Source organism: Carcharhinus amblyrhynchos, chromosome 20 (assembly GCF_965287045.1).
Source record: "Carcharhinus amblyrhynchos chromosome 20, sCarAmb.v2.hapA, whole genome shotgun sequence".
Lineage (NCBI taxonomy): Eukaryota > Metazoa > Chordata > Chondrichthyes > Carcharhiniformes > Carcharhinidae > Carcharhinus > Carcharhinus amblyrhynchos.
In genome coordinates this window covers 36,426,665-36,440,773 of record NC_137343.1, presented here as the reverse complement: position 1 = coordinate 36,440,773, position 14,109 = coordinate 36,426,665, and the positions used below count along the sequence as shown (strand labels likewise).

Sequence of the window (14,109 nt, the reverse complement as noted above, 5' to 3'; positions counted from 1 at the left end):
TTTTTGCCTAGCTTCATCCTCTTGTCTCACCAACTTACTGCATTTTAGAGTGTTGCTTCATATTGACTGATCTGTCTTGACTTAAACAAATATGAAGGCTTCTTTGTCCTCCTTAGCCCTGAGGGGGTCACATTGCCCTGCTGATCTCAGTGACCTTGCCTCACTAATGGCTCAGATTGCCTGGCCATGGTATGGCTTTGCCTTCACCTGCCCAGCCCTCCTTAGCTTCAGCCTGGGGGTTGAGTTGCCCTGCAGCTGCTCCCCTAGAATGTGGATGTAGAGAATTCAGTTTTCTCAGCAATGTCATTTCACTATGCTCCTTATTTCACGAGAAAATAACAAAGATGAACCTGTAGCATTTTTTGGTCAGGTCCACTTTCAAGCTGGTTATTCCAAAACTATCTGCACTTTGTTAAAAGTTGGTCGGATTCAACCGGTCATTCTGTTGCCTCGAGACAAGAGGACTGACTTTTACCGTGGGCTTCAAAGTCCGGACATTGGCTCTGAAAGCAAGTCTGGAGCCCATACCTCTTGATGGCAGTGGGACCTGGTTGGCAATTTTACTGCCTCTGAGTTTGCTACCAGTGCAATTAAGGGTGGACAGGAGGTTGCCAATGTTGCCGGCTGCAATCACAGGTTAGCAGTATGACTGGCTGTTGAAGGAATTTGGAGAACCTGAACTCCTCCCAGGTAAGCAAATTTCATATAAAAATTTTGGGGTCTGATCATCACAGGGGAACTCCTCTGAAGGAGGGTGGTCATGCCATGTGACCAGTTCTCTACCACTCCCACCTCTCAGCCTGCCCCTCCTCCCAAGTTGCCCTGTACCCCCCCGACAGATTGCCCTAGCCTGTGCCTAAACACTCCCAGTCTGTTCGCCATCACCCCCAGCCTGCCCCCCCGACAACCCCAGCACCCTAATCTCCCCCATGCCACCCTGCCCCCTACATCCCAGCCTGCTTCCCTAACCCACTCCCCCAAGTTGCCCTAACAACCTCGTGCCTCCTAATCCCCAACCTGTCCCTTAACTCCCCCAGCAAACTACAACCCACCTCCCCCAGGCTGTTCTCCCAACCCCCAGGCTGATGCAACGAGGTGCATCCACGAAGGTAGCAGTCTCCCCCGAGGTAGTGTGGTGACACGCAACTCTGCCAGCAAAAATGTTGGCCGTCCTTTAAATGGCACTCAATAGGCATTTAATGATCCAAACTGGCTGCCTCTGGGACAAGCATCCCCTCGATGGGAAACTTCCCTGGAAGTGGCACTGCATACATAACTCTCCGTTATATTACCGGCCTCCCAAGGACGCCATCCCTGTAACTCGGGGGAATAGTCAAATTCTGCCAAGAAAGTCTTGTTCTGGGAAATCTTCCAGTCAAGAGCTGAGAATCACTGACTACTCCGAATTAAGCCCATCCTCATTGAGGGCAAACAACTAACAACATTCAACAAGAAACATTTTTAAAGATAGTCCATGATGTGTGTTGTTAATGCATAATTTTAAATCATAAATGTTTCCATCATTTTAAAAGCTACAGCAATCTGCAGTAATAAATATGTCAAAAGGCCACCACTTGAGTTCCATACTTGTTGGTTTAATACCGTGACCATGGGAATGAACAACCTTACAGACAGAATCTATCATCACAGCAACATCATAAATTTAAACATTCCATACATGCACGACAGTCAGAGTAAAATATTACAAACATCACCCCCCCCCCCCCCCACCACCCCAACAACGCTACAGCACCTTTAATTAATCTGAAATGTGAGTTCAAGTGAATTTGGGGCTGCAGTGGTTTTAAACTGGCAAGTTAAAAATGCAATCCCATTATCAGCCACTGCTAACACACGTGAAGCAATAGTTGGCAATCACTAATGTTGGGCCTTGTTCCTTACGAAAAAATACTTGTCTGTGACTAGCATAAACTTCAGCCACCTTATGTCAATTTTTTGTGTGGAGACCTAGGATTTTACTGAAATTCTTAACCATTGTATAAAGTAGGAAGGCACTGCACTATTTAGATGCTTTCTAAATGCAACATGTATTGTTCTTTCTTTCTCCTCCATAATGCCTTCTTTTGTTGATGTAGTGTAAATGTATTGCTGCTCTTCACATTTTCTGCCACTGTGTGGTGCTTTAGTATTAGGCATGATTTTATCCTTATGAAGTGTATCTCTGTACTGTCATCCTCTTAGTGGCTGGAACTAATTACTTGAAGAGTACTGAGCTAACTTTCAGTAATTTTATTATATTTCATATTCTGCAGTGGCTAGAAAAATCATCTAGCAACCACTTCCTTAAATGCATTGAAGAAATTAAAGTTTGCGATGGGAGCGTGTGTTAACAAAGCAGTGCAAACAATACATTCAAGTACAGTTTTCGACATCTTCTGGCTGCTACATATATGACAGATTGTGATGAACTGAACCCAGTCACTGTATCCCATTGGTCATAATGCACAGATCACAGACACACAGTGGAACTTTTTTCAAGGCTGTAACATGATCAGGGGATTTAAGTGATGTCATAAACATTAAGAGTGAACCATGGGATACTTGCATTCGCTATCTGAACTGTTAAGATTAGATTACAGATTAGATCACTTTATACTTCTTTCATTTTATCTATTTGGTTTTCATTTTATGTTGGGGTCAATTTTTGGACTTTGGCAATCATCTGACGCACATTTTCCTGGATGTTGATGTGTAATAACCTTCATAAGGATCAATGTGCATGGCATCATTACTGCTGCGTTACAAGAAACAATCTACAGCTAATTAGTCTACTGCTGATTATCCATATAGTTATGTTTTTGTGTTAATAAAGATCAGAATTATTCATTAATTTGAATCAAGCACCGTAAATAAGCAAAGTGGGAATTTTCTTGTTTAAAAATTAATTGCCAAATAATCTGAATTCAGCAATTTTGAATTAAGAGTGGGTCATATCAGGGAATACTGCATCCACCAAAGCTCAAACTTTACAGCTGTTCTTTCCACAGTTGAGCTTTGTGTGAAACTGTAAATAAACATTAGCTGAAAAGGTTTCCTTTGAACCTTTTCCAAATGTCTAGATTGGTCTTGTTTTCTTTGTAACACATCAATGTAAAAAGAATGGGTCCATAAATGTGTCATACATTCCAGGAGCCTGTCCTCTTATAAAGTTTGCCACAGTGGCCTCCATTTGTACTGGATATATGGTAACATTTTAAAAATAAGATCATGAGGTAAATTTTCAGAGAAGAGGAGACAATATAATTTATCATTTACACTTGGAGCCATTTCAATAGGGCTTAATTCCATTTTAAAAATGCCGCATGATCAGGAGTAATCATTTTATAGTTGCACAATACAAGTATTAGATTTGTGATGGTTTTATCGACTAAACAAAAGGACAGATTCTATTTTATGGGATCAGGGAAAACGTTCACAGAAATGGCAGAGGAGATGGATTAATGGTAGATTACACTGAGAGTTAAACTAGGGCAAATCACAATACATGAGAAAACCAGTAAAATTATTAAAACTTTGATGTATAACATAGAAAATATTTGCTGCCAAATTTCATCTAGGTTTGCTCTTTACCTATTGAGTCTAAGACATGTTTATTCAGTAGTGCTTTTGCAACTCCTCTTAGTCCAGTTTCGTTCCATAAATCACATAAAAATTAGCTGCCTTCACATGATTAACAGTACAGTACTCTTACTTGAAAAGAAAATATTTGTTCAAAATTTCATGGTGACCAAAATTTTAGCTTTTCTCAAATTCGCAGAGGGGGGAAGCACTGAATGATTCACTAATATTCGGTTCCATTGTTTCTTTGATATAACAACGATAAGTCGAAAGACAAGGATGTCACTGGATGAACCAACAATCTCACTTATGATTTATATTATACTCAAACATGATGTTGAAAGCTGACAGCTGAGGAATGAAGGGGCTGATAATGTGATGGTATATGTCCACACAGAATGGGAATTTCCTGTTGGGCACAGTGCAGGTGGCCAGTGTGAAAGAATGAGTGCATGCTATGCATGTGGCTCATTTGGACTATGAAAACAGAGCTGGAGGCCTCTCATTATGCAATCCAGCACATGCCGTTCAGAATGGTGCCTCAAGGGGAGGGATTTTTTCTTCAAGACATTCTACTTCTCTTACTCACTGCTCCTCCTATTGCTCTGCTTCTCAACATATCATCGCCTCCCCTTTCTCCATTCCATAATCAGCCAGCAATCCTTCACTGACACTGGCTGGCACCTGATCCCTGGCACATGAATGACACGCTGGTTGCACCAGATAAGGATTCAAAGACCATTACCTTGTATTACTGAGCGAGGTCAGTTCATTTGTGCGCAGGTATGTAAGGTACTCAAGCAGCAGATGTTCAGCACAGAGATGCATTATCTGATCCAAAATGTCCCTCCACTGCAGTAAGTTTGCTATAAGAAAAATGCATCTCTGCCGAAAGCACAGTTTACAATTTGATCCGGTGCTGAGCCATTAAGATGAGGAAGGTCCGTGCGTTGATTGCTAGGTCGTGCCCTGTCCTGACTAAGACGAGCTCAAATATCCATTAGATCCCCAGGTCTGCAGTAGTGAGAAACTAATTAGTCTAAGGGCTCCTGCTAGAACATGAGCATTGGTAGCTATCAGGTGGAGGGCACCAGGAGGCCTTTCTCAAGCAGCTTGTCAACACTCACTGCAACAAAGTCTTTTTTATAAAGTATGAGAGTGGTCAACGCCTTTGAAACTGTGGTTGTGATTTAACATCGAGATGATGCCCCCATCCGCCAGCTAGAAACCGAGGACAAGTCTGCCTCCACTGACTCTGGAAACCATGACTCTATATTACGCTGTTGAGGAATTTAGCAGCCCGAAATTCTGTCTTTGGGCGCCCTGAGGTACAATGTCCCATATTCCAAAGAAACAGCTAACCGGTCCCAGCAATGCCATCAGGAGCAGCGGGCACCTGCGGTACTGCAGCTGTTCCCAAACCAGAAACAATCAAGGAAGTCTGGTGTAAAGGTATCCGTTGTTGGGGCTCATCAGGGTCAATCAGGCTAGTTCCAGCAGAGGGACAAGGAGAGGCTGATCATTAGGATGTGGTGGGGGGAGAGAGGGACTCATTCAGATGGGTCTACACTTTCCACTCTCCGTGGGACACATGGTCCCGATCTGTAGGGACCGTCTGCCCTTGCTGAGCTTGCACGAACAACAGGTTTAATTGGCAACCTTCCCAGGTGGCAAGGTATCCATTTGTTGCTGATAAAATATCAGCCCTGGTGGGAACGGCCCTTAATTTGCCACTTGATGGCCTTAATTAACAAAGGGTAGGCAGGCTGCCTGCCTTCTACCCTGCTAATAGTAAAATCCCAGTGAAGGAGACGGGCATGGCCCTGGCTCCACCCTCCTGCCATGTCACTCGGTTTTACACATCATTTGGCCCCTATTCCAAAATAATTTACCACCTTCAGGGCCTGTGGGCTGGGGCAGTGATTTAAGCAAATAGAAAAACAGAAAACGCAATATAGGAAATTTATTGAAAACTTAAAACAATATATTATTTGTTGAAAACAATCTCATTTTCTGCTTCCTTTGCATTATTTTTAATTTACAAAACATATCATCCTGTGAATTATACTCTTGAATCTCAAGCCCAAGTTCCTGTCCTCACTTAACCATACACAAAAACAGTTGCTGTAAAATTCATGAGGAACAAATTATAAAAGGAAGAAGGATTAAAAGAAGTAGAAACATTTAAAACAGAACAGATGGTTCCCGCTATAATTTAGGTGGGAGATTGCTAGAACTCCTGGTGAAACTTAGCTGAAACCACAATTTGTTGACATTTTTCTTCAAAGTTCGGTGGTAAGTCCTTGGGGAATTGCAGGGCTGAGGGTCATTTCTAGTTCAGATGTCTCTCCAATGTCCTCGATGTCTCCTTGTGAGTTCTCCTGAGAAGTATTACTTCCTTACATATTGAAATGTAAGTTAATTACAAGGATACTTTTAGAATTACTATCTGACTGTAATGGAACCAATATATCCATGAGATGACAGATATTCACTTGATTTGGTCATAGGGCATTGAAAGTGCTATGTTGTAGCTGTAGCCAACATCTTCATCATACGTTGAACGACAGATTGGCAAGACAGGCGCAGATTTATCGATTGAAAAGTCATAGACGTAAATAATTCCTCGATGTCTGTAAAACAATAATTGGTAGTTAATGATTTTAAAGGAGTTTAAAAAAATCTTATTAAGCAAATCCATCATTTAAGCTGTCATAAAAGATAATCAACATGCAAATTGCAGGTGCAAAGTATAATAATCAAACACATAGTTAAAGATCTAAGGTAGGAAAGTTTGCTTTTAAAATTAAGGCTTCTGTATAATTGACATGTTTGTTCTTTTTGAGAATGAATGGACCTGGAAGAGAGAGAGAGAGAAAGACAGAACATTCTGTATGGATGGGAAACCCAAGGTTGCTCCACTTTGAGTGTTACATAGATAGAACAGCATGGTTGTAGATCTGTCTCACCTACGATGAGCAGTTAAATCATCATCCATGATACTGGCTCCTCTTGGATATTTCTCATCAGGTATATTTGCTGTGACCAGTGTGTGTGCACCAAAACGTAGGTGTCGTACAGGATGCCTGGAACAGTAATGGCAAGATTAGCCTGGATCCCAGCACTGTACCTGCAAGTGTTCCTTTCCAGCAATGCAACAGAAGAAACTGGAAATGTACAACGTGTTAGTCTGCCTCTGGAAGGATAAATGTTGACCTAGCTTTTGCTTTCAAATACTGATCAATCTTTCTGTGCATTCTTAACATTTTTGGTTTTCATTTCAGGATTCCAGCATTTTGTATATATTTTTTAATCAGTTTGATTTTCTAAATTCTGCCTCATAAAATAAAATCTTTACTTCTAGCTGTTGATTTAAAAAATACTATTACAACCCTAACAGCTTAGTGACTTTTGCCAGTGAGTCATGGAGAATCCTGTTCAATCCATTTCAATCCACAATCCATACTGAATTGATCACAGTCAAGTGGTAGCACCAGTTCAAATGTCATTCAAGTTCCTGGATTAAGAATTGAAACTTGACAGTTCTCGACTGATATCAGAAGTTCCTGTTGTACATATGCACCTCCAACTAGCAAACAATATTGGGCTCAGAAATGCACAGACTCACTGTGCAAAACCCTCAGTAAAAACGGCCACTTGGACAAAGTACCATGGGTGGGGGGTGCTGGGCGGAGGGTGGGAGTGATGCTCCAGTGGTTGTGAAACAAGGAATCCATGTTCCCAGGAGGGTAGGGCTCAAATATGACAAGATTGTTGGGTTCAAGCCCCACGTTAGAGCTTGTGTGCATAATCTAAGATGGCACTAATTATCATCGGTGGAGCAGTACAGTAAATTCTCAGTTTTAAAGTTGTGGTTGCATTCCTGAGCATTGTGACTTTAAGTGAATCATAGTTCCCATAGGAATCAATGTTGAAGCTGAAATATAATACCATACATGCTGTGCCACACTGTGCATACTTGGCCAAAATAACTTGCAAAATAAAATGCATCACTAATTAATTATAAAAGGAATGCAATATACAATTAAATTCTTTAAAAAAAGTAATAGCACTCAGCTCAGAGTATGGTACTTTTACATTGATGTGGGTATGCCGGCGTTGGACTGGCGTAAACACAGTAAAAAGTCTGACAACACCAGGTTTTAGTCCAACCTATTTATTTGATAATATACTCACAAGCTTTCGGGGTTAGCCCCTTCGTCAGGTGAATGGAGAGTTCTGGCCTCAGACAGAGCATATAAAGCACAGACAGTTTAGAGATTACTGATTAGAATGCGAATCCTTACACCTAACCTGCTGTTCAAGACCTGAAGTGGCTGATAATGTGAGTGGAAGGAGCACTGATCACAGTTTAAAGAGATGTGTATTGTCTCCAGACAGTACAGTAAGTGAGGTTTTGCAAACCCAGGCAAGTCACGGGGGTTACAGATAGTGCGACAGGGATCTTGGGTTCATGTCGCACTATCTGTAACCCCCGTGACTTGCCTGGGTTTGCAAAACCTCACTTACTGTACTGTCTGGAGACAATACACATCTCTTTAAACTGTGATCAGTGCTCCTTCCACTCACATTATCAGCCACTTCAGGTCTTGAACAGCAGGTTAGGTGTAAGGATTCGCATTCTAATCAGTGATCTCTAAACTGTCTGTGCTTTATATGCTCTGTCTGAGGCCAGAACTCTCCATTCACCTGACGAAGGGGCTAACCCCGAAAGCTTGAGAGTATATTATCAAATAAATAGGTTGGACTAAAACCTGGTGTTGTCAGACTTTTTACTACTTTTACATTGACCAGGCTCCATCTAGTGGCGGAGGGTGCAGTTAGCGGCTAATGTCTTGACTATCTGCAACAACCAACTTCTGCCACCAGATGGAGGCCATGACATGGTGTGAGTTCAGTAGTGAAACCAATAGGAGAGTCAGGGGTTAGGAGCCATTTAAGAGCAGACCCTGTGGACTAAGGAAGAACAGAGACTTGAGGCAAGAGTGGGAGTGAGCAGTCAGTTAGGCAGGGAGGCAAGGGGGGAGGGCGGCAGTCAATAAAGTAACGAACTGTGGCGAACTGTAGCATATTGAGCTAATAGGATAGTAATGTTAAAGAATTAGTGTGTACATCATGGTATCACAGTGATATAAGCAATCACATGCTGGAGACTCTGTAGAGCAGATGGAATAGTTGGTATCATAACAGACTCTATAACGTATTTTGTACATAGCAAAACAAATAATGAAATAACTACCTCAGTCAGAACACAATTACAAGATAAGATAAGGCACGCAACCAGCTCAGAAAGAAACATAGAAGCAGCGGCGGTGATTCCAGTTGAGGAAAGGGCTGGTGTCATCCATTGAACACCACTTTGCAAAACCAGAAGAAAACTTGCAAACCCTACCTAAGGAGGGAACAACAACCAATCACTGCCCCTACCTCACCTGTTTGAAAGTCTTGAGGGCCCGCAGAGAGGCTAAGCGTGAGCGTTATGGAAGGAACATATTCTTTGGTGTTGAGCAGCATTGAGCCCGCTTGCTAAAGAGCAGAAGCACCAGGTTAGTTCATTCCTTTACACAGTAAAATTGCTGAAGATTTAATTGAAACAGGGATAGAAGGGACCTCTTCAGACTTCAAAACTGTCCTGAATGTACGCATTTTGGTCCAAAATGAAGCCCTCTGACTTAATCAAAGATCCGAAATGCTAGGTGAATCTGTCAAATTACTTCTGAATGACCTATATCACCTAGCTAGTTCTTGCAGATATGGTGCATTGAAAGATGATGTTGATCAGAGTCCAGGATAAACAGCTGTCAGATTTTTTGCCAGATGATAAATTATTTCGCTTATAGTCGACCAGTTCAGAACGCGAGGCAGGCTGAACTCGGACAAATTCAGGTATAGTCCGTCACAACATTAAGGCTCTAGCTGACTCCAATAGCTAGGTAGACCCAAGGGTGGCAGCATGATCCAGTCAAAATCGGTGAAAGGGCAGGAAACCTTACAGCAGGTATCTTGAGACACTTATGCTGTGGTGCAAAGAAGTAACACAGATACCAAGATTGCCCCAGCAGGGGCGCAGAATGTTTCCACTGTGGGAAGGCAGGACAAATACGTCTGTAAGTCAAACAGAGGAAGAAGACAAGGAAATACTTATGAGTTGCAAACTATTCAAGAAATTGGAAATTCTGACGCATCCTGAGTTGCTTGGGAAAGTAAATGATCTTGATCAAGCGTCTCGGTCAGTCACAATGAAAGTTAAAGGCTTTAACACAGACTTCAAAATTAAACTGATAATTTGGACTGGTTCCAAACAAATCGCCCTATCAGATATTAAATTGCAAGATCATAGGGGGTACAAACCTACCAATAAAAGGTCAGCTAATTATCACTCTTCGGCACAAGGAGCGACAGATTTTTGAGACCTTCCATGTTGTCTACAATCAACACATATCCTTAATGAATGGTGATATCTGTTCACAAATGGGTATTCTGCAGATGACGACTGTGAACTCGATATTTGTGGATCTGTCAGTTCTTTATCAAGATAAGCTGGAAGATGTGGACACAGAGGGCAGTGCAACAGTCGGTGGTTATCCGCAAGAGCACTCTTAGGATGTAGCTTGACTCTGTCCTGAAGCAGGTACAAAAAGGAAACGATGCTTGCTGAATCTATTGGAATTTTTTGAGGATGTAACTAGTAGAGTTGATTGAAGAGAACCAGTGGATGTGGTTTACTTAGATTTCCAGAAGGCTTTCAACAAGGTCTCACATAATAGACTACTATGTAAAGTTAAAGTACATGGGATTGCAGATAATGTCTTGAAAGCTGGTTAGAAGATAGGAAGCAAAGAGTCGGCATAAATGAGTCTTTTTCTGATTGGCAGTCAGTGACTAATGGGGTTCTGCAGGGACCTGTGCTAGGACCCCAGCTGTTCACAATATATATTAATGATTTGGAAGAGGAGACTGAATGTATTATCTCCAAATTTGCAGATGATACAAAGTTGGGCAGGAGGGTGAGCTGTAAGATGCTTCAGCATGAGTTGGACAGGCTGAATGTGAAGGCATCGGCACAGGAGATGCAGTATAATGTGGATAAATGTGAGGTTATCCACTTTGGTAGGAATAATAGGAAGACAGATTATTACTTGAATGGGTGTAAATTGAGAGGGGTGGATGCTCAATGAGATCTTGGAGTCATCGTGCATCAGTTGCTGAAAGTAAGCGCACAGGTATAGCAGGCAGTAAAGAAGGCAAATGGTATGTTGGCCTTCATAGCGAGAGGATTTGAGTATAGGGATAGGGATGTTTTGTTGCAATTGTATAGAGCATTGATGAGGCCACACCTGGAGTATTGTGTGCAGTTTTGGTGTCCTTACCTAAGGAAGGATATCCTTGCTATAGAGGAAGTACAATGAAGGTTTACAGGCTGATTCCTGGGATAGCAGGTCTGTTGTATGAAGAGAGACTAAATTGGTTAGGATTATATTCACCGGAATTTAGAAGAGTGAGAGGGGATCTCATAGACACTTATAAAATTCTAACAGGGTTATACATGGTAGATTCAGAAAGAATGTTCCCAATGGGGAGGAAGTTCAGATCTAGGGGTCATAGTTTGAGGATAAGGGGTAAACCTTTTAAACTGAGGTGAGGAGAAACTTCTTCACCCAGAGGGTGGTGAACGTGTGGAATTCACTACCACAGAATGTAGTTGAGGCTAAAACATTGTCTGATTTCAAGAAGAAACCAGATATAGCTCTTGGGGCTAAAGGGTTCAAGGAATATGGAAAGTGAAGGGGGGGAAAATCAGAATATTGAATTTGATGATCAGCCATAATCAGCCATGATGAATGTTGAAGCAGGCTCGAAGGACCGAATAGCTTACTCCTGCTTCTAGTTCCTATGTAATGAGAAAGAAGCTGTTATAATACAGATCGATCCATTGGAAGAGGATATCCTAGAGGTTAGTATGCTATTTGAACTCACTGCCAAAGCATATGAATTTTGTTTTCTTTGAGGAGTGGAGGAACAGCATTCGTATCTTTGTCCTACTGAATCCACCAGTGAGATGCCTGTACATTGCTGTTAAATCATACTTGATTCCACAGAGGATGTGATGGTATAGTTCGTTAGCTTGGGTGAAATTAAGTTGACATGCACGCTTCAATCTCATCAGAAAATCTTCTTTTCACTAAAGCTGTCCTTCAGTGCAGAAGCTGAGGCTAAATCTTCAGAGCTGCTTCAGAATCCAGTACAATAATCTTTTCTTCATGTAGTTCTGGAGATTCATTCCGTTTCTGAAAATGGTGTTGCCTTGTCTTCTTGTCTTTTCAATGCCCATGGTAGAGCAACCTTGCAGCGGAGGAAAGTGTAGCAATGTGACCATTGCCTACCAAAAGTAAATATCATTTCCAAAATGTCATCAGGAAACCATATCTTATTCATCTCCTGCAATATCTATGGAAATTCTGTCAAACTTCTTTCCATTGTTTAGATTTGTTAGAATCTCAGATCTTCAATACTTTTCTCATCCTCAATGCAGCATACGCTGTGAAAGTCTTCATTGATGTTGAAGATCCTTTGTCTTCTCAGGTTTTTCCCTAAGCGTGTTACTAGGGAGCCGAAGATTCCTGAGCGCAGAGGTCATAGAGGGAGCAGAGTAGGAGCTACAAAAATAAACTGTCAGAAATGTAACGTAAATAATTTAATAGTTTATCACTCTTAAAGAAATTGTTCCGGGTGGGGGAGGGATAGTATAATGGGTTAATAATCATGATATAACAGTGACAGCAGCAGGAGGTGGTAGAGACTCCCTGTATAGCAGATGCAGCAGTCTGTACTGATGAGAGACATCCTTACTCAATAGCACTATATGCAAGATAGCTTACAAAATCAGTCTGAATTAATCATCTGAGTCAGAACACAGTTACCCAAGGTAGGCCATGCAACCAGCATACAAAACACAAATTATGTTAAAATGAAACTGACACTGTTAAACAGACACTAATTTATTAATGATGTTGAACGAAAACATTGTTTGGCCAACCACTGTTAAGCGAGAACTTACTGTATTGAGGAAGAAATGGAGGTACTTTTCAATGCAGGAGTTCTACATGTCTTAAAGAAATCATCTGGCTTTAAATGAAAAAGGACCAGAGAATTTCCTAATTCCCTGGCCAATATTGCTTTAATTCATCAATCATCATTATTAATCTCATTACTGGCTGCTTGATTGTGCCCCACACAAATTACATTTGGAAATTCACTATATGTGACACACTATGTCTGGAAGGCGTGACAAGGTGCCATAAGTAAGTTTTCAAAATTTGGGAGTGAGAAAAAGATCTTCGGCAGATTTTAGAAAACCGCAATCAATACTTTGCAATTGCCCCAAGCAAAGCTACATTTTGTGAACAAACTGTTACAGCTGAAATGTATTTCTTGTGTGATCAATGAGATAGCTGATGAGCATTTAGCTTCATTTTAAAAAAATATAAGCTCAATAATTTCATACCTGGAATGCATTTCCCAGAGTTTAGTTCCCATTCGCTGTTCCCACACACAAACCAGTCCTTCTTCACCACCACTGACAATCTTCCAATCATCCATTTGCACTGATGACACACCCAGCTGATGGCCATAGAGTGATATCACTTCTTTATTTGTCCGAAGGTCATATACTCTCACCCTAAAAGAGAAAAATTGACATAATAAAACCATGCCATAGTGGAACGGTGCACACACACTGATGGTAAAAGGAAACTCACATTTTTTTATTTAAACTTCTTTGATTATTATTTGGGAGTAAATCTCTGAAGAAGTTCCTCTTTCCTCAATTCATGACATTTTCCTGGAATCATAGCATCTCTACAGTGCAGAAAAGAGGCCATTCGGTCCATTGAGTTTGCTCCAACTTGCCAACAGAGCATCTTACTCATGTCCTATCCCCAATACTCCCATGTATTTACCCCAATGATCCAGCTAACCTGCACCCCTTGGGATACTAAAGGAGCAATTTAGCGTGGCCAATTCACCTAACTGCATATTGATGGACTGTGTGAACCATATCACCCAGAGGAAACCCACTCAGACAAGGAGAGACTGTGCAAACTCCACACATACACAAGCCGGAATCGAACCTGGGTGCCTGGCACTGAGGTAGCAGTGCTAACCACTGCGCCATTGTGCCACGCTTGTGAAGGGAATGCTGTGTATCTTCATAATTACACATGTTCACGCTATTAGACTCCTCAAAATAATACCATACTGAGTAGTGAGATTATAGGGACTATTTTTATTACTATATTACAGCCAGATAATTTTCTGAAATATCAGTTCCATTTTTATATTTTACAGTCAACTTGAATCATCCAGGGAAAGCAATTTTTCAAAGGATCATAAAAGGTATAATGAAATGTTTGTCTGAAAATATGTTAGTCTTAATCAAATGGTTCAGTATTTGCTGTATTCAATACAAGTGATGCTTATAAGTCTGTTAAAAAGATGGACATCAATTCA

At 41.2% G+C, this 14,109-nt stretch overlaps 1 protein-coding gene across 1 annotated transcript in view; it reads right to left on the bottom strand.

Annotated features, from left to right (window-relative positions):
- Positions 1 to 1,739: 1,739 nt before the first annotated feature.
- The window catches only part of fbxw8 (F-box and WD repeat domain containing 8), a 157,310-nt gene continuing 144,940 nt past the window's right edge, over positions 1,740 to 14,109 (bottom strand). Inside the window, exons 9-11 of the mRNA XM_080208411.1 lie at positions 13,106 to 13,279; positions 6,549 to 6,665; positions 1,740 to 6,212 (exon numbers count right to left, since the gene is read on the bottom strand). Of these exons, the coding sequence (XP_080064537.1) occupies positions 6,071 to 6,212; positions 6,549 to 6,665; positions 13,106 to 13,279 (433 nt within the window). The 3' untranslated portion in view covers positions 1,740 to 6,070. The remainder of the gene's footprint in view (positions 6,213 to 6,548; positions 6,666 to 13,105; positions 13,280 to 14,109) is intronic.